This window comes from Harmonia axyridis, chromosome 4, assembly GCF_914767665.1.
Source record: "Harmonia axyridis chromosome 4, icHarAxyr1.1, whole genome shotgun sequence".
NCBI lineage: Eukaryota > Metazoa > Arthropoda > Insecta > Coleoptera > Coccinellidae > Harmonia > Harmonia axyridis.
Window position 1 is genome coordinate 46829761 of NC_059504.1, and position 27709 is coordinate 46857469.

General features: G+C 33.1%; 2 protein-coding genes across 4 annotated transcripts; one reads left to right on the forward strand and one right to left on the reverse strand.

Annotated features, from left to right (window-relative positions):
• Positions 1-141: 141 nt before the first annotated feature.
• LOC123679180 (calcium channel flower) lies at positions 142-4227 on the reverse strand. 2 transcript variants are annotated; one of them, XM_045616613.1, is made up of 6 exons: positions 4123-4227; positions 3943-4063; positions 3610-3817; positions 3439-3546; positions 3155-3299; positions 1097-1235 (listed from the first exon to the last, which is right to left on the reverse strand). In XM_045616613.1, exons 1-5 carry the CDS (start codon positions 4123-4125, stop codon positions 3173-3175), a joined length of 567 nt encoding a protein of 188 aa, XP_045472569.1. In that variant the 5' UTR covers positions 4126-4227; the 3' UTR covers positions 1097-1235; positions 3155-3172. The 2 variants fall into 2 exon arrangements, with proteins under 2 accessions (XP_045472568.1, XP_045472569.1); XM_045616612.1 differs by lacking the exon at positions 3155-3299 and having other exon boundaries at positions 142-1235.
• Positions 4228-7245: 3018 nt separating this feature from the next.
• On the forward strand, positions 7246-26580 carry LOC123679184 (protein commissureless 2). 2 transcript variants are annotated; one of them, XR_006747363.1, is made up of 3 exons: positions 7271-7686; positions 24277-25129; positions 25188-26580. XR_006747363.1 is itself a non-coding variant. In XM_045616615.1 (2 exons), the coding sequence occupies exons 1-2, from the start codon at positions 7416-7418 to the stop codon at positions 24579-24581; spliced, it is 576 nt and encodes a 191-aa protein (XP_045472571.1). In that variant the 5' UTR covers positions 7246-7415; the 3' UTR covers positions 24582-26580. The 2 variants fall into 2 exon arrangements, 1 of the variants encoding a protein (XP_045472571.1); XM_045616615.1 differs by having other exon boundaries at positions 7246-7686; positions 24277-26580.
• Positions 26581-27709: the final 1129 nt, after the last annotated feature.

Sequence of the window (27709 nt, forward strand, 5' to 3'; positions counted from 1 at the left end):
TATATTACTTATGAATACTTGAACATTCTCTACATCTTTATGTATTATACCTTAAATATATTTAATAGTTGCATAAAGTCTAAGGGAAAAGGATATATATATTATAATAAAAAGTTTTCAAACTCAAACATGAATGAAAAGTTCTTATCAAAATTTTTTATTTAAGATGTAATTTCAGAAACAAGACAATTCATAATAAACATTAACTTATATCACAAATCAAATAAAAAATAACAGTCAAATTTAAGTATAATATCTATAAATACTTTCATAAAAATGGAATTCTTTGATTATCAGATGAAACACTAACAAGCTGGAAATCTTAAGTTTCAATAGTCTATACAAGTCCATAACATGTTGTACAGCTGTTTGAGCTTGACTGAATAACACGAGTTTGACACTAAGCTGATTTCAAGAAATTACAAAGCACATTTAAGATGAAGTATCAATAATATGGGTTAGAAGTTGTATGGATTAGAATATATAAAAAACTATACAGTAATTCAGACCTCAAAATTGAAGGAAATTGAGCATAATTCAAAATAGAATCAAATTAGAACAGTTTAAATCTGAAACAAAAAAGTCACCTTAAGTGGGATGAAAACATGAAAGTTGTTAAATAATTGATAAATCCTTCGCACTTCTTGAATGAATTATACTTTGTTCTACTTTCCTAGCCCTCATATTTTGTCTATAATTTTATATAATCCTTTGGTAGCAATCCATCAAAGGCCTAAGACCTGCAATACCATATCTCTGCTCAAACCTCTACAATATTCACATTTAAACTTATTGTATTAGATAACATTTAAAACTATATGCATGACTTCACAAGAGTCAGTATTTAAAAAAAGTCTTTCAATTTGATACGTTAAAATGATACTGTTGAAGTTGAAAACCAACCAAACCACAATTAATCACTCCAACCTCAGGAATTGACTAACAAAACTGGATATTGATAAATTTGGCAGAAATTTCATGTAAATTCTCGATAACTTCTGGTACTATGTCCCAATGAGTGGTCTTGAAAATAACAATACACTATAGGTACACTGTTTCTGGTGAACAACTTAAATCAGACGTTACTGTCGAAGGGAGTAGGCAGAAAACCGATTGGTTGGGCAGTGGCCATCGGTTGAGCGTGGGTAACCAGGTTATCACGCATTGAAACTGGTGGTTTGCTTGGCTGAGCAGCCTCCATGGCTGCAGCTGCTCTCATTTCTTCAGCAGTTGCTCTAGAAACACACAAACATTCTAGTCCCTTGATAAAATAAAAATGAAAAAAAGCATTCTAGAATTAACGGTAATATTATATTTGAATCAAATACAACTACATGCAGCTATTAGTAGATTTGGGCAGAATAGTAGTTTTTAAATGGAAACAATTAATACAGCGCTCATTAAAACCACAAACTAGATTTTCTTTCAAGTTTCTTAGTCCAACAGAGTTACTGCCAGTTCCAATATCCTATTTTTTTATAAGAGGCTCCGGCCTCTGTCTTTTAGAGAAAACGTCCTTTTATTCTTAATTGTAAAGTTGGTAATTCTGAGAAATAGTAATTTATTGCTTGCATTTGAAAATATTTCCTTCCAAATGGTCAAGGGTTTGAGGCTTATCCGCATGACTTTACATAGCCCCACAGAAAGTAGTCTAGTGTTGAATCACAAGATCTTGGAGGCCAATTCACAGGTCCAAAACGTGAAATTAGGCGGTCACCAAACGTGTCTTTCAATAAATCGATTGTGGCACGAGCTGTGTGACATGTTGCGCCGTCTTGTTGGAACCACAGCTCCTGGACATCATATTTGTTCAATTCAGGAATGAAAAAGTTATTAATCATGGCTCTATACCGATCACCATTGACTGTAACGTTCTGGCCATCATCGTTTTTGAAGAAGTACGGACCAATGATTCCACCAGCCTATAAAGCGCACCAAACAGTCAGTTTTTCTGGATATAACGGTGTTTCGACATACACTTGAGGATTAGCTTCACTCCAAATGCGGCAGTTTTGTTTGTTGACGTAGCCATTCAACCAGAAGTGCGCTTCATCGCTAATGGACGTAGTGCGCGATACGTATTCCGCACAGAACCAATATTTTCGAAATAAAATTGCACTATTTGCAAGCGTTGTTCAGGCGTGAGTCTATTTATGATGAATTGTCAAACCAAACAGAGAATAAATCACTTGACAGCTGTTAAATCGGTCGCCATCTTGAACAGTAATGCCAACATAAAGTTATATACCTCGAAAAAAACACCCTTTATATGAAGGTAATGGAAACATGAGACCGAAGTTATGTTCCGAAGTCATAGAGCATGAGCGAATAAAAAGGAACGTTTTTCTTGCTATAAAGGGCGACTATTCGGATTTTATGATAAAGCACACTTCAAAGATTTCTTTAACCTCAAAATAGGTTTATGGAACATTTTTTGTTTGTAAAGGAGTCTTCTCATGGAAAAAGAAACTTTACTGAATGGCCCATAGATCATTCCAGTATGTAAGCCGTTGTTCAATCGGGTTTTCACTGGTGAAACACCCAATAGATCACGGCTTATAGACTGAAATTATAATTTCTTAATTTCAACAGTACTGATAATCTCTAGTTTGTCAAATGAATGAGCTTCATAATCTAACTCTGGAGCACAGTACAAAAATAATTCAAGCAGTAATCAAGTGAATCAGGAGCTAGAAAAAAGGAGCTAGTGCGTTGAAGTATCAGGATGAAAGGTGGCCCAGATCTTGAAGTCTTTCAGTGGAATTCATTCTTCTAAACTAGTTTCCAAACTGCCAAAGCCTAGTTAAAAGCCATTAAATCAGGAAATAATATTAGATAAATATTATTCCGAAAACTATGTTGGATCAATCTACCTACAACTACATTTGATTCCCTCATAAAGTTCTCTAATTTGTGTGAACTTCTAATATCACAATTAGCTAGAAATTTAGAATAAGAATGAACAAGGGTTTCTTGCTTCTCCATTCAGTTCAAAGATTCTGAAATGACAAATATCTCCCAAACATTCAAAACTTAGAGTTTTTGCAATTGAACTGGTAAATACACATGTTTTATCAATATTTCATTTCATCTTCTTTTATATTACATTCGACCAGTTCATTCTCATTCCAAAAACCGTTAAAGCAATAAATACTTTGGGCATGTTGCTTGCTTATGTTGGACGCCAAACATCGGGATCTTCCATTAGAGTGGTATGGTGATCTGAGTGACCACCCATACCAGTAGGAGAGGTAGCCATTTGTGGAGAGGCTACTGCAGCCATATCTTCCATAGACCCTCTAAATTAAGATTAAATAGAAAACAACAACAAGTTATTAGTATTTTCAAAAGCAATTAATATATGTTTTTTAATGGGCTCTTTAAAATTATTAGAAAGCATGTGGATTAAAAGAAAATGGTGAAATCATGAATACTCACTTTCTACCAAGAGCCATCATTCCGTATATTACTCCAGTACCGAAAATGAGAGCACATCCAAAAAATAAGCTCAATTCTTGGCATATAAGTAATGGCAAAATGGCCAAACTGTAAAAATAAATAAAAATGAAGTTGAAAGCTGAAAAGTAGAAAATTTGAAATGCTACTAACCAACAATAAGCTGCAGCTCTATTCCAGTAAGGTCTATTGTCAACAACCTCACTAAATCTCTGGACGTGATCAATAAACATACAACAACAGGGAGCTTCACAACATATGACTATAAAAGAAACTAATACCAGGAAGACACCACCCAGAAAGCACCACACTTTACCAAGTATGATTCCTGGACAATTCAGCAGACCCATAAGTATGGCCACTGAAAAAAATTATTAATATACTTGAATAACTCGAAAATCAGTTTGTTCTGAATGAAAGGAGATTATCCTCGATCCTTGAACATTTGCATACATACAAGATAAGGAAACATATTGAATTACTTACTCAAACTACCCACTGTTCCAAGTCCCCTGCCAGCATATTTCAACGTCCATGGGACGTCTTCTTTCCCGGATGGGGCATCTCCGGGGCGCTGCATAAGCTGAGTGAATTTATCCGCGAAAGACTGAAAAATTGTAAGGGTTTTAGTATGAAAAAAGGTGGAAAATTTCAATAATTGCCTACCATTTTAGCCAAATTTTCTTATAAGAATTGTACTTGTCAAACTGACAACTTCTAATCACAGACAATGACTATTGTTCTATGTCTAATCAATACAGAAAACGACCCTGAACCAAAGGCTGCGTTCACTTTGATTGGGTTCAGATTTAAGATATAGAAGAAATATAAAATAACATGCGAATAATGTTAATTCAATGTTTTAAATGGAAGACAGGTGTGGGAAAATAAACTACTTCCACCATTTCTTCAAATTTTAAATGGTGGAAGTGAATTGTTGTTTTTGAGCGCTCGTTTTCTGAACCAACCGATCTTATTTCGTCACTACCCACAATGAATGAGTGCTCAAAAAACCCTTACTGAGTGCCTCATTTTATTCATAACTAGACTGCCTGGACAAACTATATTATGAAAAAAAAAATACGTACCGTAATAAAATAAAAATGAATCATTTTCTTTTCATTTCAATTATCTACTTTCTGTCAGGCAACCCAAAATACATCTTTCAAAGTGTCAAATTATACTCTATGATTGTTTGCTCGGTCAGAAGAGAAAGTAAATCCTTTTTCTCTTTTCTGTACGATTTTTTCGGAAATATTTTGTTGTATTAACCTTCTCATGACAGTATTGAACACAACAAAAAAAGAATTATTCACTTTGGTGCAGTCGTTTGAACGTGATTCCTCACCTAATATCCATAGATTCACAAGATCAGAAAAACGAAAATATATGACTTGAATCATAAACAAAAAAATACTATAAGGAAATATAATGGATGAAAAAATGTTCGAAAATGAGGGGTGCTGTCTAATATATTGTCACAGGCTCAATATAGTACCTAGATACGGCTCTGCCAAAGATTATTTATTGGAAATATTACTAATAATCCAAATGTGAGGTATTAACATTGAGTATTGGAGTATGTACTTCAATCCGTTTTCCAGAAATATCTATCTTGAAAAAATCAATGGATACATTCCACGTAAACGCCAATTCTATGAAAATCTTGCGGATTTGCGTTGGATATTCCAGCAGACCTCTTGGAAAATGTGTGAAAATTCAGAATTCTGCAACTCAATCTTATGATTGAAATGATAAATCATTCTGGATAGTTGAAACCTGTTATTTCTCTTCGAATCCACAAATCTGCATATTTCCAATAAAATTCCCTTTTCGGAAATAACGTGCCTTATTATAGCGTTATTGTTGTCGGTTAGTTTATCTAGATGAGGATTTTTGTTCATACAATCCTCTTGCAATTTAGCATAAACATTCGAGAAATTATCGATCAAGTAGAAATTAAAAGGAAACACTATATTTTGATATATTTTTATACTTTTTATCGATTTCGGATTATTACTCTATCAGTGAGCCAGATGAATTTCGAAAGATTCGAGAGATTATTTTACATGAGTATACACTAAATTTGTTGACAAATCTGAGGTCAAATTCGATTCTGTCCCTCCAGCCGGTCGTAAACACATTAACTCTCGAAAAAAAACCTAGAAACGTCTCAGGGAGGTAATGGAAAAAAATGTTGTTGACGACTACGTTTACTCAAATCTGTAATGTGAGAAAAAGATATTCAATAACGAACTTTATTTCAAATTACTAAATAATATCATTTTTTTTATTAATGATTAAATTGTTCATACCTTATACAGGGTGTTCCAAAATTGTAGGTAGGAAGGAATTGAGAGATTCCTTGTATAATTTCAAGTATAAAAAGTCCTATAAACAAAAAAAAAACAAAGGCTTTTTTCTCATATACAGGTTGTTTTTTTTTTGTGCTTATACCAGTTTATCGAATCTTTATTAATCTTCGCAACAGATTAGTAAGTAAGTTCCAAAACTTATAATTAATTTATTCATTACAGCTCACTAACTAGATCTTCAAAATAATTTTGATTTTCCTGAGGATAACTAGAGAGCCTTCTTCTCGAAATTGGTAGTAGATACGACAAAACTAAAAGAAACCAAAGAGTGCAGTACTGGACCAAAGTTTATTTTAACATTTTCCTTAACTACCATTGGTTCTCCAAAATATAGTTCTGGAGGAAAGAAGCGGGCACTCTTTCAGAAAAAATATCACCCTGTAGATTTGCATACAAAATTAGCATATTACATGATAAAACTTTAAATTGGTATATCTATGCCAAATTTAAGTTAAATATCTTATGAAGAGAAGGTGCTACAAGAAAAAAAATTGAAAAAACCAAACTTTAACACCCTATATGATCCGAGAAATCTCTCATTTTCATTTATACATCCAATTTGGGAAAACCCTGTATAGTAAATTCAAAACTGATGTCTTCACAAATAAATGGCAATTTGAATGAAACACATTAAATATTTCGTTGCGAATAACTCAGTTCAGTTCTTTGATAACTGCAGTATTGAAATTTGTAACAAGAATGATAGGAACAAAAAACCGATAACAAATGGTAGGTGTATAGTATACCGATGACGAATGCAAAAATCACAGTTGACAAAACAAGGGGCGGCGCCGATAAAGCAGTTGATAATAGAAAATAATAAACCTCAGACATAGTACAATAAAAGTAATCATCTTGAAAGCCATAATAAACTCATAAATCGTAAAATGGTCCCATTATTTTAGTGTCTTGTCGATTTCAAAGAAAAGTAAAATGATTGTTCGTTCATTTTATGAAAGAATTTTCAGTCTTCGTCTTTCCGAGAATTCTGAAATTTTATATTTTGGAAATCTTGGGTGTACCCCCATTTCTACTGTCTTGGTACCTAAATGCCGCATGATATCGTATTCCCAATTCCTAGAAATGTCTAACTTGGTTGGGTCACCCAGTAGATGGTTCACTTTAATGAATGATCATACAAATCTCATTAATGTAATTATCGAGAAAACGAACAGAAAATTAAAATGTATTAACATAAACACTTTCTAAGAGCCTATGATGACCATTTTAGTCATCGAATGTTATCGGAAACAATTTTTTCTTGGAACTATACAAAATCTTATAAACTAACAATTCATCTCTACCCCTAGCCTCTTTGTTCAAACAAGACCCATCAAAGTATTTACACAGATCGCAAATTACAGCACATCTTTCGCAGAAGTGCCAAACGAGGTCCGAGATCAGGTAGACCCGAGGGTAGACCTTATCACAATAGCAGGTACCACCTCTCCACTGTTATTTCTGTCAGAGCAGAGCGCACCACGATCATTCAGTGTCAAGTAGCGTAGCTTGCGAGTCGCCAACAGCCGGCTTTTTGTAGAAGTGTGTACATGAGAAGTTTTCGTGCCGCAAAATTAGGAACTGATGTATAAGAGTCTGGAAGATATTATGGCCGAGGGATTTTCCTTCACCGTTCCATCTGGGGTGGACCTAGAGAAATTTGGACTCGACGAGAACATATCGGTAATAATTGCACCTGGTTCGAAACTGTCCACCGTCAGGGAAAATGAAGAATACGAACAATTTTTGGCAGACGTTTGGATTGGCATAATGCTGACACTTATGGTGGTGATTTGTGTTTGTTGCATGTGTTCGTGTTTGTTGTACCACAAGTTTCAACAATGGAAGAGAAGACGTAAGTTTATGAAATCTTATAGCCGTTATCCTTTTTGTTATTGTTGTTTTTTTAATCTCTCTAATATTATAAAATTAATTTGTTTTACTATAGGTCCCTATATTTTATTTTAATGGGAAAAATTACATGAAAAATCCCAAATATCGGTTATAAAATGCACCTCTAATTTAGGCTCAATTTAAAAACTTTTTGAATAGCCAAAAACTAATTAGAGGGATGTATTTTAGAAAAAATTCATATAATATGTTTGAATGATCGTTAACTAACTGTAGATTTTTAAGGGAATTATTTCCTCGTTGTTTCATCAATTTGCAATAAATCCCTCAAAAACCCTTATATTTAGATACGAAAACGAAGTGAGAAACTATTTTAAAATTCAAAACGTATAAGATTATTATCCTTAGTGCTGAGTCAAAATGACCAGAAGACAGCGGGAAAATCCATCATAAAAAAACCATAATAATAATAATTTATACAGATCCATAATTTTTTGTACGCACAAATGAGTAATTGCATTTAGTTCTTATAGTTCTCAAAAAAAAAATGTTTTTTTCTTGATTTCCTATATTCCAAAACGTAAACACTAAGTGAGAGGTTAAATTTGTTTTCTTTCGATCTTATGTTTATTCAATTACTAATCTCGTAGCATATAAATAATCTAGATAGCAGAATACAATAACCTTCCTCTATGTCTATGTATACCTACCTATTTTTCATAACTTATATATTTATTCAAGACGTTGAATTGTTTTTCGTTCAATTAAGACAAGACCAAACAATAACAATGGTTCAACAATAGTGCTCGACGTCTTTAGCGATTTCCTTCTTTTAATTGAAACTAAAAAAATGTTGGAGGTTTTCATTCAATCTGAATGATTTCGAACTGCATTGATTCGATTGTATTTTGTTTGAAGTCGAACACTTAATCTACAACGTACTCGTACAACGTGCATTGTTGAACATGTGTTTATCTCAAATATGCTAACAAAGTATTGAATAAATATTTGTTTTGTCAAGAATTGCACCGAAAATAATGAAAAAGTATCAACTAACAACTTCCGGATATACCTAGGTACCTGCATATTTCGCTAAGATATTTCACGTGAAATTTCAAGAGACCGGTTTTATGAATTTTTGAAAATGTAATCCCTAACTAATCTTTACCTGACCAGAACATGAAACCGAGAATGAAACAGAACAGACTATTGACCAAAAAAAAAAAATTACTTATTGAATGAGCATAAACATTTTAACACATAGAGAGATATCTAAGATCAAATAGTTTAGCTAGGATGGATTCTTGAACTTGAATTAAAACTAAGTTGATTTATTTACTATAGTACGGATGGCAATTGAAAATTAAGAAACAGGAAACAATATCAACACTCCTTTATTTTTTTGCAGTATTATCAGTATCATCCTTTCAGTATTATCAACGTCAGTAATCTTGGAAAAATTTAGAAATAGGTACACTAAACGAACTAACGAACAATTTTCGATAAACCTATAAGTATACCTATAATGGCTTGATAATTAACCATGTTCTTCTAAACTGCGATAGTAAGTGTTTAATTCGTTTTTTCAGTTTTTAAAAGATCAAAATTTGAGCTGGCGCAATTCTTGAATCTTTTCTTTTCCTACGAAATTTCACTGGATTGATGATGACATTTTCAATAGGCCCCTATAATAGTTATTTATAATATAAGTGCAGAAGGCATTGATATTCTTCCACGAGTTCAAAATTCAAAAACGAGCCACGAAGTGGCGAGTTTTGGAATGAACGAGTGGTAGAATGAGCCTTCTGTACGAGTATTATACATTATTTTCTCTAATTCATTGCATTTTCATTGAAATTAATGAAATATTTCCATAAATATATTTTAGTGATTTTTGCATTGAAAAATGTTGGTTGGCAGAACTGATTTCTTTAAGGCAAATTGATGAATTGACAGATAAAGCCGTGGCGGAAAGTTCGGAGTACCAACATAGAATAATAAAATATAACCATGAAATTTGTGCGTTTCTGATATATTCTCGCACGATTTTGTTCTACAAGATGTGGAAGAATGAACGGAATAACCACAGAATTGGAGAAAATATTAGTCAATTATGTTTTTTTTTATATTTGAGGAACTAGTAACGTTGAGCAGGGTCAGTATTTGGGCAGGAGACCGCTCTGTAATAGATATATGGAGCTTGAAATAACTGAGAAATTGGAAAATTTCGAGGTTGATAATGGTGTTAATGAAAAGATGATTGATTGAACGCGCAAAAGTTTATGACTTGACGTCAATGTTTTTCTGGATTTTTTATCGTTTAATTTACACCCAATTGAAATATAACAGGTCATTCGTTAAAGTCAGTACCAAATCAAATTAAATGGTGAGATAGGAGTAATTCAGAATGGAGATATTTGTAAATCGATATCAAATATGAAGATAACTATTCGATTACCTGTTTTCAAATCTAAATAGTTCTGTTAAAAATTATTCCATAACAATTAAGGCGATAGTTTACTTTCATCAATTGAGGAGGTAGAATTTTCAATCAAATTTTGCTTGAAGTTGAGTAATTTTACGAATTGAACGATAAGATAATGTCTTTAAAACTCGTTTACAGATAGTAAAATTATCTAAATTTCTTGGTGTTTTCAGAAGTGATTCACATAAAATTTCAGGAAAAAAGTCCCAGATGTGTTAACTCTTTCATTTAAGGGTTTGGGTACCTACCCAAAATTCCATTCGAATTGTTTGTTTACAACAATCCTTGTACACATTCAAGTAGGATTTTGAAACATATTTTCTCGCAAATAAGAATAACATTCCATAAAATCTAAAAGCCTACAAATGATAAACACAAGTGCTAAAATCTGTTTTATGGTTCTCGGAAGAAAACGACTATACCTTGTTTCGGGTACTTAAATTGCCATTCAAAATTTTGGAAAGTTTCAGGAATTTTGAGTAGGTAGAAGGTAGAATTTTTGAGAATCGTTAAAAACAAGCTTTTCAAACTTATCCTACCGAAAAAATTCAAATCTTCAATACATTTGTAATAAGTTTTTAGAGATATAATTTTTTTGAATTTGGTTTCTTGACTTGATTTCATGCTATTATTTCTCATGGCTTACTTCTTCTTCATTTTTGCTCATTGAAAAATTGACAATTCATATGGTAAATTGAAAAAAGATGAGAACTCACTAAACCAAATTAGTATCTTCTAGAAAATAAATTAATAATGATTGTCAGAACTGTTCATTTGATTTACTTGAAATTTTCAGTTATTATTTTGGCGTTTATAGGATTTCAAAATATCTTTGAATGTTCTCAGTTCACATTATTCCCTTTTCAACTTCAGATATTCATTGCCTTTGGTAAAAGGAACAACGAACCTGATAATAATTCTAATTTATTTTATAAAAAGGCATCAGGCTGAAATCGCGATACCTATGCCTTTACAAGATGTATATAAAGTACCTATGTAATCGTATTTCGAATACTAAGCATATCATGAGATGTTAACTCCTTTGTCTAACAGTTATTCAAGAATTCCTTTGTCTTAATCGATGAATGATAATTAAGATAAGATAATACGTTGAACTGGGTTATATGATCTCTTTGTGATAAATTTTCTATTCAGTGGTGTAGGCAAGTTTGACTACTACCTGCTTAAAACTCACAGAGATAAAATCTTTTTTCTTTCACTACACAAAGAAAAATTGAAAATTTAAACTGCAAACTCGAAATAATTCTTCATTAATATTCAAGTGGGCAATCGGAATGATTCCAAAGATTTATTATTAGAAATAATAAATCAAAAGGGTACTCAAAAAAAATTATCAGACAGATGGATTTTCCTTCCCAATTTTCAGAAGCAGCATATTCCAAAACGGGAACTGTCAATTTCAGAGAAATGAGGATCTTGAGAAACGTTTTCCTAGAACGATTTCTAAGGCTTATTATAGGAAATAATTAAACAAAATGGATTCCGTATAAACTGTTAGACGATTACCTACAGATCAATTTGTAATACCATTCGTCAGCAAACTTTTCACGTTATCAAAAAGAAACTTTTCTTGATTGGTTATTAATTTGCAATGAATTGAGTATAATGAACCCAAAATTGAAACGATATTATCATTAGTTATCAACACATTGATCCAATATCGCATAATCTGAAGAATAAAATATTGTATAAAAAAAACATTGAAAATTTTACACAATGGTTTATTATTTCCTTTTGCTCGAAAAACATTCCTAATGCAAGAATTATTCAGTAAGAAGCAAATTATGAAATAAAAAAACATTCATTCTCTTCACATCTTATCTGAAAGGGAAATTGTGAAAAATTCATAACCACAATACTAATCGAGCTATAGAGCCTTGCACTGAGAAATATTTCATTCAAATTTTTCGTAGGGAACTGTGTAAAGTTTCTTGGCATAATTTTATATTTGTATCCCAAACCTGTTCATGTAGTGTTTTAATAGTTGAAACTATATTTTTGTTAAATGCTTCATAAACCATTCGTCCTGTTGGTCCTGCATGATATTTTTCAAACAAAGATTTTGAACTGCCAACATCTTTTCTCAATTTCCTTTCTTGAATCCCCGTTTGAACTATGTCACGTACAGAATATCATAAGGAGTTTTCGAGGGAGTTTTCATTATGGTACACGTTTTTGTTTATGCCCCAGCATCACCTTTCGACGATTTTAAATATGAGAACACAAAAAGCATGAATTATTTTAGCAAGCACTGTCAAATGTATCCGTTGCATTTTTAACCTTCTTTTTCGGGGTTGTTGGAAGTTTCAACATGATCATCATCTATTACAATTTCCACCTCTTCATTGCTGTCCAAGGTCTCTACATTGCCATTGTCGAAAAAGATAAAAAAATAACATAAATTAAGTGACTATTCAGTAAAAATTATGTTGTGATTGACATCTTCAGACAAATTCACACATACATCCCAACAACTTAAATACATCACTGCAACTCTCCAAAGAAAAATGCATTAACAAAGTATCTGTCTTGAGATATGCTCTTTAAAAATTTTTATTGAATTGAATTTATCCTTTGAAAGGTTTTAGCTCAAGTTCACTTACCTCTTTGAACTTCTAAGAACAAGGGCATTTATAGATAATAATTGTTATTTAAACGTTCTGAAAATAAAATTTCAAACATAGGATCCTGAACAGCTGGCGCGTGCGACCAAGTGTTTAAGGGTAGTTTTCTGATAGAGCCTCAATAAACTCATTAAAACGGCAAAGCTGTAAAAGGTCGTAACTACGGTATATCCTTGGAGAACCTATACCTATACCACCAGAAACCTCACAAACTTTTTTTCTGTTGCCTGTTAGTATGATCCGAGGCTGTTGAACAGCTTTGCAGAAATTCTAACATCTGTTTCCCGAATTTATTACAACTTTTACTGCAACTTCTCGTTCAGATCGTTGACTCTTGGTACTCATAACTTTTATTGGTATCGTAAACCGAGTAAAAACCACCTGAGAGGCACCAAATGGTCGGGTATGGTACCTACTTCGCCGCCTTTATTAGAACCAACGTTTACATGAATAACGCCAAGAAACGATCTGTCTGAAGTCACGTACTCTGTCGATAATTTAATACAATATTATGACGAACGAATTTTATTCCTTTCATCGTCAGAATTGTGTTTGGCAATCGGATTTAGGCCAGAAGTACCGCCTATTTGTTATTTATTGAGCTATCAAACTGTTTGATATCGCTTTGTGCTTCTTCCATTGTGTTTGATAAAATTTTACATGGATTTATTATTTCATCAGTTAGTCGATTATTCAAAATACTGTAACTCGGCAACCACTAACGTGGGGAATTATCTAAAATTTCCTTCTGATGATTCTTCAGAGGTGTCCACAATATCCGGGATTGTCAAAATTTTAGCCGGAAATGGTCTCAAACGATAAGGTATCGGCAAACTGATAACGAATCCATCCTCAAATTCGATTTTGTCTGTCTGTTAAGAAGTATATACGATAACTTTCGATCGTAAGGTCCTAGAACCTGGAACTTAGTTTGAATTCACTTGAAGAGTAGTTCGAAATTACTACATAAGTATTTTTATCTGAAAAATCACAGAATATCGAAAGAAATTACCCTATAATTCCATAACAACAAATTTGACAAAGTTGAGTTTCTGCAGGTAAATGTAAAGTAACAATTTTAAGCTTTTTGTAAAATTTTGTCCGCGTCATCAGAATCATAGAAAATTCCGTAGTAATACCAAAAAAATTCAGGAACTTTCGAGCGTTCCCATTCCCATGTTCAATTTGGAAAATTAGAAAAGTGTAGGTAAAGGGTGTTTTTTTTTAGAGCTATAGAACTTTAAATTGCAATAAAACAACGATGGATTATTCGATTGACATGAATTTTATTTATCCGCAAGATAATCTTGTGGCATTACATTTTGAATATGATTTCTGGGATATGACCGCCACGGCTGGCTCGAATAACGTCCAATCTGGACGTCCAATTTTCGATGACTTTTTCCAACATTTGTGGCCGTATATCGGCAATAACACGGCGAATGTTGTCTTCCAAATGGTCAAGAGTTTGTGGCTTATCCGCATAGACCAATGACTTTACATAGCCCCACAGAAGGTAGTCTAGCGGTGTTAAATCATAAGATCTTGGAGGCCAATTCACAGGTCCAAAACTTGAAATTAGGTGGTCACCAAACGTATCTTTCAATAAATCGATTGTGGCACGAGCTGTGTGACATGTTGCGCCGTCTTGTCGGAACCACAGCTCCTGGACATCATGGTTGTTCAATTCAGGAATGAAAAAGTTAGTATTTATGGCTCTATACCGATCACCATTGACTGTAACGTTCTGGCCATCATCGTTTTTGAAGAAGTACGGACCAATGATTCCACCAGCCCATAAAGCGCACCAAACAGTCAGTTTTTCTGGATGTAACGGTGTTTCGACTTACACTTGAGGATTAGCTTCACTCCAAATGCGGCAGTTTTGTTTGTTGGCGTAGCCATTCAATCAGAAGTGCGCTTCATCGCTTAACAAAATAAAATGGATGTAGTGCGCGACTCGTATTCCGCACGGAACCATTATTTTAGAAATAAAATTGCACTATTTGCAAGCGTTGTTCAGGCATGAGTCTATTCATGATGAATTGCCAAACCGAACTGAGAATAAATCACTTGACAGCTGTTAAATCGGTCGCCATCTTGAACAGTAATGCCAACTTAAAGTTTTATACCTAGAAAAAAACCACCTGTTATAAACATAGTTTTGCATGAATTTCGGAATTTTTTAGAATTTATTTCTTATAATATACATGAAATAGTGTTCTTCCTAATAATTAGAATTCACTACCATAAAACACAAAACTATCTCTAGTTTCAGTAACGGATAAACTTAATGCGCCAAAAATTGAATCATAGCCATGACGTTTTCTAAAAAATAATGGACGTAATCATTGAAACTGATATGTTAAGCGTATACGTATTCGATAATCGGAGTTACCGCCGATATTTAATATCTCCCACAACAAAATCCGCAAAAACAAAGGAAACCTTTTCAAACTCAGACATTGAGATTATTGAACGGTTTCATAATCGACGTAATAACATGTGAGGTAATGACTTTGAATTCGAAAGGTCTAGATGTATAAGGACAAGGTCGCGAAGAAAAGCATCTAATGAGGATAGTTTTCCAGTCTCTCAAAATGGTATAGGAGAGAGTATTTATACAGGGTGATTCACCGCGATGGCCTATTAGATGGAAAACTAATCATGATTTCGTGCTGAATATTTGCATGTTGGGGCTTAGAAACAATTATCTTTTACCTAAAATATTTGCAGATCTCTACAACTTCCGGTTATACCGGAAACAGACTATTTCTTTCTTATTTCAAATGGCACACCCAGTATATTATTGCATCATTAAATAGCTTATTTGACGGCCATTCCAGCAACATACAACTCAACGGTTCATGAGTTGATAGGATTTTTATAAAAAAATGGTGGCGACGTAGACTCACATTTTTTCGAATATTTCTGCAGAAATTTTTTTTTTCGAAAAAACCTTTTTTAATTTTCGATTCTGCGAATACGTAGTATTTGCGGTTTGGAACAAAAATGTACAGAGGAGATCATGAACTTGGACAACTCAAATTCATCAAAACCCAAGTTTTTCAAATATGTTTTTTTTTTCAGTCAATTCTAAGAATGAAAATTTGGGATTACTTATTGTTATCGAGGAAGAACTTGAAATAAGCGACAACCGTCATTTCTGAAATAGTTGAAGTAGTCTGTGACTTCCAAAAAACGCGGAAAGAAACAAGAACTCAATGACTGAATTTGACATTTCATGAATTGTAATTAACTGTTCGTTGGGGTTATTGAAAATTGGTAGGCCAGTAAAAATTTTCAAATATGAATGAAAACTCGCACATGAAATATCAAATTTAGTTGTCGAAACATCGGATTTTATTTTCTTTCTGTATTTTCTGGAGTACCATCCGACTAGGTACTCCACTCAACCTAGTGCTATAAAAATATACATGATGTTCATGAGAAGATCATGAAATTGGAGAACTAAAATTCATCAAAACTCGAGATTTTCAAATTATAACCTTTATTTTTCATTTTCTCAGTCAATTCTATGTATGAAAAGAGTGGAAAAGAGGTTACTTCAGCAAAGTCTATACCTAAAATGAAAACTTCAAGTGTTATCGAGGAAGGATTTGAAATAAGAAAAAATCAAAATTGCTAACTAGAAAACTCTTGATAACTCTTGAATTTTTCATTTTAGGTAAAGGCTTCGCTGAAGTAACCTCTTTCCCACTCTTTTCATACGTAGAATTGACTGAAAAAATAAAAATTAAGGTTGTAATTTGAAAATCCTTAGTTGTGATGAATTTTAGTTGTCCAATTTCATGATCTTCTCATGAACACCATGTATATTTTTATAACACTACGTATGAGCAAGATAGAACATTAAAACACGATAACAACGATCAAGACTTATTTTAAGGACTACACTCACAATTCCTCTAAATTTGGTTCCATGTTAGGGATGGCCACTCTGAGCCATAATATACTGGGTCTGCCATTTGAAATGTTTCCGGTATAACCGGTAGTTGTAGAGATATGAGAATATTTTAGGGAGGAAGATCATTATTGTCTTGAACCTCAACATGCAAATTTTCCGCTCAAAATTATGATAAGTTTTTCATAAACGTCTAATAGACCATCGCAGTGAATCACCCTGTTTAATATTCGATCATTTATCTTCATTCGTCATTTTATTTTTCATTCACCCTTTTCATATGAATAAATTGAGTGTTATTACCAACTAAACGACAGTTTCTTTAGGATGGTTTTAAAATCATTAATTTTTCAAATTGAGTGAAGTGGTCAACTCTCCATTCTCCCAAAAACCGTTTATGTATTACGTATTTGATATCTAAACACCAACTAGTCTGCAATTTTTCGTTCTACCTTGACAGTACAATATTTCGATACACCCATAATCTTGTTTTCCTTGGACATTCAAAGACGAACGTACTGTTGATGGTTGGGTAGTAGAGTTTGGCATCAATCAGTCGATATTTTCACTTTCATGGACCCCTTCCTTATTTTTCCTTCCGGATTGGTGTTCCTAAGTGTTGTACACTCTCTTTCTGCAAGGAAAACAGGGTCGGAATCATGTGACAGATTATCTCGATCGGAAAAATATAAAATTCCAGAAGACTCTGTTTTTGCAACATTTCTCCGAACTGGACGTTCATGTTGCGCAATATTTGATCTCGCCTCTGAAAATCCCGTACAGATGAATATACGTATTGGTTTAATAATAATCGTGGTCAATTAGTCTGAATCATCATATAGGTTTATTGAACTTCTTGTTCCAACACGCTTTTTATACCTGAAAAACGAGTTTTTTCTGTTTTCCCGCGTTAATTTGAAAAACACTTTGAATTAATATCGATTACCAACGATTTCAATAACCTTAATCGCATCCTCAAACGTAATTATAGTAGTTATTCTATGATTTCAAGTGTTGCTCGATAGAATCGTTCTTCTTTATGGATTCCTAGGTGACCTTTGTGATACCAAATGTTAGAATTTTAGTAGTGAAGTGATTGAATTTGTCTTTAGCTTGCTATCGAATGTTGTAGATGTAAATTAATTGATGAAGGTATCGAAATTTGGACCATCATAGTTATTTATAATACAAGTGCAGAAGGCATTGATATTCTTCCACGAGTTCAAAATTCAAAAACGAGCCACGAAGTGGCAAGTTTTGGAATGAACGAGTGGTAGAATGAGCCTTCTGTACGAGTATTATACATTATTTTCTCTAATTCATTGCATTTTCATTGAAATTAATGAAATATTTCCATAAATATATTTTAGTGATTTTTGCATTGAAAAATTTTGGTTGGCAGAACTGATTTCTTTAAGGCAAATTGATGAATTGACAGATAAAGCCGTGGCGGAAAGTTCGGAGTATCAACATAGAATAATAAAATATAACCATGAAAACTGTGCGTTTCTGATATATTCTCGCACGATTTTGTTCTACAAGATGTGGAAGAATGAACGGAATAACCACAGAATCAGAGAAAAACTATTCCAGAACCCTTTTCATAGCTTCAAACATTATTAAACCTATTGTTCAATTGCAAATGTGATTCCAACGAATCGCAATTCTGTGGTTTTTGTTGACGTTTGTTTTTTTGTTGACGTATTATAGTGATACGATTAAACACGTTTTGATCTTATTTTTCTATATCGATTGTCCTAATACTAGAAACTAAATAAAACGATTTTCTGAGCGTTGACAAATTCGATAAATAAGATTATGCTCATTGAGACAAACGAATTATATCACTTCCTTGTCGTAATCTTATCTATTCGATTGAGGCGTGCTTCTATTGTTTTTTGCGTAATGAAAACAACAAATTCCAAATTTTCGAGCTGCCCAATTCAATAGTAAACAATAAATTTAAAGGTACATGCTGTTGCTTATAGTTTTGTCTACGTTTGTTGGTTTGATGATACCTACTGAGTTCATACATTCAGTTAAGACAGATGAAGTTATAATTTCTTATTTAGGATTGTTATATTTTTTCTTGAACCTTAGTATATTTTCGACTCTCAAATAAGGGCCGCCAAATTTCAAAATTTTATCTTGATTTCAAGACGAAATTTCACGTTAATACTAATATGTCTTGACAAGAAAAACAAGAAATCTTGAAATATATTAACTTACAATTGAACTTCTTGAAGGTATTCATTTGTAATAATATATTTTTGCATAGCATACCATATTTATCGAACATAATTTCTGCTATAACGATTCAAAATAATAAATAATAATCCTGTTGAAACTAAATTTTAAAAAACGTCAAATTCATCACATTTTCAAATTGGAATTCATAAGCCATATATTTCAATCTTCCAATTTGATTACAAAAAATTGCTCAAAAGATCAATCTAACAATAAGGATTTGGAAAACTGAATAATCAAAACGTATCCTTCCTTCGACTTTGCGTCGGTATAGGATCAAAGTATCATGTCCATATTATTTCAGCTTTCAAGGCTCACATGATTATCAACTTTGCATAGGCGTATTCAGCCAAAGAAATATCGCTGCAGCATAGTCAACAACGACTTCCTTTAGTTTACCCAGAAGCAAACGCAAATCCAATATCATTTCAAAATCAAAACATCCTGAACTCAGTCTCAGGTATTTTTTCTATTTACAAGAGAAACAAACACATCATAAATGTCAGATATGTATATGAACATTTCCGCGAACTAAGTCCTTGTGTGGCTCCTATTTAAAAAAACTCTATTTGTCTTGATAGCTGGTGTTTGAATGTTTGATCGGTAATCATAGAAAAACTTTGAGTTATCTTATAAACATTTTAACGTTGTCGGAAAAAATCCACCAGGAAAGTTTGCTTTAGAGTTCATCGCTGGAAAGAACGAGGTTATAGTTCTTATTATTATGATTATCAATATCATATAAACAAAGAAATCGTGGAAAATGACATAAGCGTATAAATTTACGTATATCCCTCGAAACGCATACCTTTTGTATATCGAAATATAATTTCTCTATTTCTGTGGCAGATCTGTTCATTCTGTCATGCCTTGTAGAACAAAATCGTGCAGGAATGTCTCAGTTTTGCACAGATTTCATGGTTATATTTCATTATTAGGTATATGTTGGTACTTGAAACTCTCTTGTCATGGATTTATCCATGATTATCTGTCAAATGATCTATTATTATCTGTAAAATTTGCGATATAGAAAACTGCCAACCGAAATTTTCCAAAATCACTCCATGATATTTATGGAAATGTTCAATTAATTTCAATAAAACACTAAATGAAATAGAGAAAATAGTGTACATACTCTGAGTAATAAACATAGATAGAAAGATAGAGGGAGCATATGTCATTTTCAGTAAGCAAATTTTGTCCGCAATATGAACTATCAAATTTGACATGAAGCGCGCGGAAATGAAAACATATCAGTGATACGATATTTCACTCAATTCGCGAGTTTCTCCACAAAGAACGCACTTCTTATATCCCATAGTGAATCAACGTTTCATATCATCTCAAAATATATTGAAATAAATACCTAAATATAGCAGAAATTCAGAAAACAAACTTAAAGCGCGCCAAACGACGTGAAACAACCAATGACACTAGGAGAGCAAAAGTTGCCAAACCTTGGAGTTCAGCAGGTAGATACAGAAAATAATAAATATTCTGCTTATTATAAATTTGACAATTAGGAAAAATATCGGATTCAAAATATTCAAATTTGCATATTTAATCGGGAATCACTCAAATAAATATATTTCATTCAATATAATATACATTCATAACGATATAGCAAAATTGTGGATTTGAAAATATATCACAACCCGACAACATTATCTAACCATGTGGGGGGCATGTGAAAATTGCATATACTCCCTCTATATATGTTTATAACTCTATGTGTACTATAATAATCGTAGGTACAGACGGCGGATTATATCACTGGTTCTTAAAAAAATTTCGGTTTTTGAATTTTTAACTCGTGAAAGAATATCAATGCCTTTCGCACATTATACATTATTTTCTTCAAAGCGAAATAAAGTTTCTCTGATTCTTTGGCTAATCCGTTCATTCTGCCACATCTTGTAGAACAAAATAATGCGCGAATATCTCAGATTAACATAGAGATCTTGGTTATATTTTATTATTATATGTTGGTACTAGGAACTCTCTTGTTACGAATTTATCTACTATCAGCCAACCAATATTTATCAATGAAAAAATTACTAAACGAAATTTATGGAAATATTCCATAATTTTCGATAAAAATTCAGTTAATTAGAGCTAATAATGTAGGAATATAATACTCGTACAGAAGCCTCATTCTACCACTCGTTCATAATTTTGAACTCGTAGAAGAATTCAATGCCTTCTGCACTTGTGTTATAAATAACTACTGCGAAAGCTTAATTCGACTTTCAAAGTGTAAATACCCTTAATTATCGTCAACAGGATTGTTTTCGCACAAATAAACATGTATAGGTCATTGAAAACTCGATTCCAATCATTCGTACCATAATCGAATACAAATTCCGTTGTTTGTCTTACAAATTACCACACTTTCTGATCAATTCACAGTTGGATATTTTTAGGAATATGACAACCCAAAAAAAAACAGACATGATGTTGCAGATCTCACAAAATTATTCATTTTTTTTTTCGTCGACGAAACCAGGTGAAACCGCAAAACAAGAACATCTGTCTAATTACCAATTAAAATCGAATATATATATGGTAGTAACATTTGCCTAATTCTCCATATTCCAACTCCGTGACCTTCAGCAAATATAGGTTATAACGTTATTTCCACTACACCGATGATTTCAATAGAATTTGTTTTCATCATTGAGTACGGAGGAGTTCTTTGAACTGCATGGGAACACCGCGAAACAGTTATCCAGGAAGAGAATAGTAGGTATACCGATAGAAGCATCTAATCCTATTTAGTTCAGGTTATTAACAGGAAATCTAGAAAAAAACGTCCTAAATTCGACGGAAAATCTATGGTTCATTTGTCAGTCGAGTTTTTCGCAATCTCATTTTCTATGGTAATTCCGTTATACCACGCTTAGTGCTAGAACTTTTCTAATTCAATTATGAAAGACATTGACCATCCGATAGTTCCTTGAAGCCGTATTTTAATTTCCTGAGAACTAGGTAAATAGTTTTCCAGTTGAAACAATAATTGAATCCACTGTTATACGAGGAAATATTTTCACTTTTTGCTTATGAATTGAACAAAAACATGTGAATGTTACGAAATTATGTCAATGTCAACAATGATGCACGTAATTTGCTTATATCTCTGAGAACATGTACGATCTATGGGAACCGTTAGGAAAAGCTATATCCTTTTTATACTTTTGTACTGATCGCGAGAAAATAAGCGAAACAAAAAGTTCTTTTTAAGGTCGAATAAAATTGGCCGCAGAACTGGACTCTTGAATTCGCTTTTTTTATCAACTCCACCGTTGATCTTGAAATTCAGCTAGATCTTTTCCGTCTAGGTCAAGCTTCAATGGATAAGAGGCAGAAAAAAAGGTTGTTAGAACTGATCAAAGAGCAGCTCAAGTCCCCTTCTTTCCACGTCTTAGAAATAAAGTCATAATAACTATCAAAGTCGGATAAATTAATCCGCGTCTATTTTTTCGAGAGCTCGTTCCCCGAACAGAGCAAATTTTGATATCGAACGACTAGCTTCGAATCGCAGATTACAAGTCATGTGTTCATGCATGTGTTCGTGAACACGATAACTCTCGAACGGAAAAATCTACAAACTTGACATTTTCAGGGTAATATGACCTTTCAAATTTTGTTTTCCTCATAAAATTTAGAACAGATACAATTTTGCATTTGTAACAATCCATGCAAATTCAAATTGCATCATCCAAATCAGAGAATATCGGAAAAAAAAAATAGGAAGGTATTCGATATTTTACTGAAAATATATCCGACCAAGTTGAGATTTTGCAATATAAAATAACAACTTCAAGTTTTGAGTTTAATTTCGTGTGTATCAGAGCCATAGAAAATTCAAGAAGAATATCGAAAAAATCTAATAATTCAGTAACAAATAATCGGACTCGGTTTAAATATTGCGATCTAGAATAACATTTCTCTAATTCTGTGGTTATTCCGTTCATTCTTCCACATCTTGTAGAACAAAATCGTGCGAGAATGTATCAGAAACGCACAGTTTTCATGGTTATATTTTATTATTCTATGTTGGTACTCCGAACTTTCCGCCACGGCTTTATCTGTCAATTCATCAATTTGCCTTAAAGAAATCAGTTCTGCCAACCAACATTTTTCAATGCAAAAATCACTGAATGATATTTATGGAAATATTTCATTGATTTCAATAAAAATGCAATGAATTAGAGAAAATAATGTATAATACTCGTACAGAAGGCTCATTCTACCACTCGTTCTTTCAAAAACTCGCCACTTCGTGGCTCGTTTTTGAATTTTGAACTCGTGGAAGAATATGAATGCCTTCTGCACTTGTATTATAAATAACTATTTTAAGATTGATTGAAAATTGAAAGTTGATGACATCACCACAAACCGACAAAATACGAGCAGAATATAAAAAACAATATATCCAAGACAATAGATCCGACTAGGTTGATATTTAGCTTATCTATAATAATCACACAAAAGCTCGTTACAAATATAAGGATTGATAAACTGACCGACAACTTTGACCTAATTGTCATTCATTGATCACATCAATTCTTCATATAGTTTTGTGCTCTCCAATGACGCCAGAGGCGTAAAAATAAAAGCGCTCAAAAACTCCTGACTCCACATCAATCATTTTCTCAGATATTTTATCATAGAATTTTAATTCAATGTTCGAAAACGTATTCATAGAAACTTTTTCATGATGTGTACAGAACTGGACACTTGGATATGTCTGAACGAATCATCTATTGATGTAGATAGATAGATTTGTTGAGGTGCAATAAGCTCAGCTTGGAAAAAACTGTCTAGAAAAATTCCAGGTCGTTAAATCCGATGAATGTCATTTTTTCCGTTTACGCGTTACCATAGAATATTACTCATCCTTAATATCGTTTCATAGAATTTTGGGTTAGATGTTGGAAACGTATTCATAGAACATGATTCATCTTTATTTATTTTTCGATGCTTATCTGATACCCAACAAGATATTCTTGATCTTGGAAGTTGCAAAAATAGGTGTTAACTGGACTTCACTGGATAACAATCGCTATATCGTCAACTTACTAATTGCAAGTTGTTACTCCCACACTATTGTTTTTTCAAACAAATAACGTTCTCGAGTTCCAGACTACCGTGACTCAACGAATCGTGAATCACCGCTACCCAAGAAGAACCAGCTACGATTTCGTATTATGTGCAAATGACTTTTTCCATATATCTTCCTCATTCTACAGTTTTTTGACCGATCGTTCATGTGGATCTTTTTTTTTACAGTTCGTCCATCAAGGACACCATCCAGTGTTGAAGAAGGAGGAAGTCCGGGCTATACAGACACAGATTTACCAAGTTATGACATGGCATCCGGTGGTCTGCCTAGCTACGATGAAGCCATAAAGCAATCACAAAGGGTCAAGGAACTAGCAGCCGGACAACGTACAGCGAACAGGACACCGCCTACGGAACCCGAATGGGTGCCACGCACACCACCTACCCCTGTACACCAGCCCCTGACTGAACTGCTCAGGCATCTGACACCGTCTACCAACAGTAGCACAGCATCCGCGATCAAGACTTCATAGTGACCACATTCTGTTTTTAGAGACTGCAGGACAGATTGTATAGTGTAAATATATAAGACTTGTATCAATTTGACGCTGGCGTTGTGAATACCAAAGAAATATTCCTTAGATTTCTTGACGATGAAATGGGAATACAAACAAAAATCGCGAATGTGTTCAAAAGGGACATTTCCACGTTGACATACCTACCTATGAACTCGGAGTCTATGTACTACTAGCTTTACGTGACAACTGTCATTCAGATTTTCACCGTCTGTGACGGATAAAATGTACTTTAATTATGTGAAGTGAAAATCTATGTTTTTCCAGCTAAAATTTGACATTTGTTTAGATTTTCAATGTCTATGACTGATAATGTATTCTGTGAACTTTGATTTGTCGATTCAACGGTGTCCTGAAGAAATGAATCCAGGCTACTCTAGGACGATGGCATTGTACACTATCGTAATTATTATTATGTTGGACTGCTCAAATAACCAACACTTGTTCAAGCCTATCCGAATGTCAAATAAACGAATTGTGACAATGCATTTTGTTTCGAAAGAAAGGTATATTTAACTCTATAATCTTCCACTTTTAAATTATAATTGAATTATCCCATTGCAGTATATTACATATGCCACCCTTCATTGGAGGTCGATCTTCATCGATAAAAGCTAATTTAATTTACAATCCGTCATTGATTGAGAACTCGTTGAACAATTATAGGAGATATTTTTTAATAAGAGTAGCATTGGCTGGCGAATTATATGCTAACCTCGTGATGGAAATGACTCAATTTGATTCTTCGATGATTCGTTTAATAAAGATTTTATGATCTCAAACGATACCATCCGCTGCAATAAAGTAAAATATTGTGATGAGGTGCTCAGGTTAGCATGATGCCAACTTAAAAATTTTTCATTTCGTGGCGAGAAGAAATAAAAATATTCCATGTTCTATTTTTTTATTTGGTTGATATCAATATAACGTTTTCGGTTGAAATCCTGAATTTAGCTTACAATTCAAGAAGTCTATGACGTTGAATGTTAGAGAATCAAATCACTTCGCAAGACAGTAGGTAATGACAAGACTTGTTGAAAATTTAAATATATTCAACGATTATTCTGCTAGACATTTTATGACCTTGGGATTCCTTTCGTCCACTAAATTCATTTTAATAAAACCATGCTAGGATTTCAAATGATTCCGTACCTGGGTCCAGACACAGCTTGCTAGGATTTGAATAATAACTAGTCAAGACTTAATAATTTACAGTGCATCCAATTACGACTTTCAATAGCATAATTGGATTTCCGTAATTTTATTATCGAATTTATGTTTTGACCTCAATTTTGCTATCGCGAAAATCTTTGACATTTCTTGTGAACAAGCTGTGGATCTAGATTCCTAATTCAGATAACAAGGCGTAAATCCATTCAACAATAAAAAACTATGAACCTTTCTCTCACAATGCCGAAATGATTTGTCATATTGATTTAATGATTCAAGGTAATCGAAGATATGGATCATAATGGGTTGGACTTTAAATGTTATTTTATTGGTCGTATTCAAACCAAACACCAGAAGACCAGTGTACCAACCTTTCGAGTTCACGACTTTTCCAATCTATTTTGTGAAATCAAATTGACGTTACTTTACTTGCGATATTAAGATCACGTTACTAATTTCATTTAACTGCAACAAATATCTTCCGATTTCTCTGTCAATGACATGGATACAGCAAGAAAATAACACTGTAATGCTAATTATCTACTTAATGGTGGTGAGAATATGTTGTGATATAGGTGATGTACCAAACCTAAAAAAAAATATGTAACATGGTGTAATGTTACTTCAATACAGGCTGTGTTAGCGTATTTAGAATTAAGGCTTAATTTATTTTTAGACGTCTAGTGTTAATTTGAAGTAGAAATATGTATGTACCTATTCGAAATGTTTGTGATTGTGTGAAAGAGTGGACAAATATATATGTACCTACTGATAAATGTTTCAAGGATGAAAAGTGTTTTATTTTAACATAGTATATTGTCAATTACATGAACTTCAAAACAAATAGCCGAAGTGGCACGTGTAGTTCCGAAATAAGAAACAGTCAAACTATGATATATTTTCAACGAAATGATTTTGGTTAATAATAATAAAATCCAATGTCAATCCAAACGATGTAGGTTAATTATAATGAAAATCCAATGCCAAATTTAAATGGATTGAACTCTTGGACACGATGAGAAAAAAAATTTCACTACCAAAAAATTTAAATCGTAATGATTTCATAATACTGAATAAAATAAATAACTGAGGCTCCTCGAGTTCAAATCCTTCGAAGTAATGCCGTATTTCAGGTATTTTTATAGAGATAACGACTTTATGGAAAGCCCCCGTACATAAAAACCTTTCAGGTACCAAAATAGCACTATTGATGATCGCCAATTTACTTATTTCATCCGATGCGGAAGAACGTGGATCTGTTGTGGGTTTCACATGATGGATTTTGTGGTCCATTTCCATTTTATTATTCGTAGAACGCTGCATCATAGTTTTTTCTAAGGCAGCAAACGTTCAGAAGACCTTGATCTATGGTTCCAGGCTGCTCCGCTCCAAAGTCATTGATCGTAGCTTGCCTTCATACTCGGAAAGCGTAGATCATAGAATGGTGTTGGTATCTTTGTAATTCCCGACGCTAAAAATTTGGGATTTTATCTTTGTCAATTCTCTGAGAATTCAAAATATGATTTTCTCAAAAAAAACCCAGACGTTGTTTTTTAAAACATACCTATGGTTTGTTTTTTACCAATCAGTCATTAAATTTTCTAGATTGTAGAAACTGTTGACTTTTTCAAATGTAATTTGTCCATGACAGAAGCATCATAAAAAGGAAAATGAAAATAATCAGTGATCAATTGTAAAGGATCAATGAATAATATACAATTGGAACAAAAATGGTAACTACGCCATTCCATATTTGATACATCAATATGTTCCTTCAGGAGATCGAAACAAAGCAGTTTTGAAGACAGATCTTATTTGCCTTTGAGGAATTGATGAACTGAGATTTATTTTCCCCAGGATCAAAATTCAAAGTCAAACCATAGTCGTTCAGATTGTGACATTTTATAAAATAAAAA

Excerpts from the sequence above, each read along its gene's own strand:
- LOC123679180 (XM_045616612.1), bottom strand. Across the intron at positions 3,818-3,942 it reads TGGAACAGTGGGTAGTTTGA|TGGCCATACTTATGGGTCTG; the intron begins GTAAGTAATTCA and ends AATTTTTTTCAG. Across the intron at positions 1,236-3,438 it reads ATGATGGCTCTTGGTAGAAA|AGCAACTGCTGAAGAAATGA; the intron begins GTGAGTATTCAT and ends GTGTGTTTCTAG.
- LOC123679184 (XM_045616615.1), top strand. The coding sequence starts at position 7,416 with ATGTATAAGAGTCTGGAAGATATTATGGCCGAGGGATTTTCCTTCACC. Across the intron at positions 7,687-24,276 it reads TCAACAATGGAAGAGAAGAC|TTCGTCCATCAAGGACACCA; the intron begins GTAAGTTTATGA and ends TTTTTTTTACAG.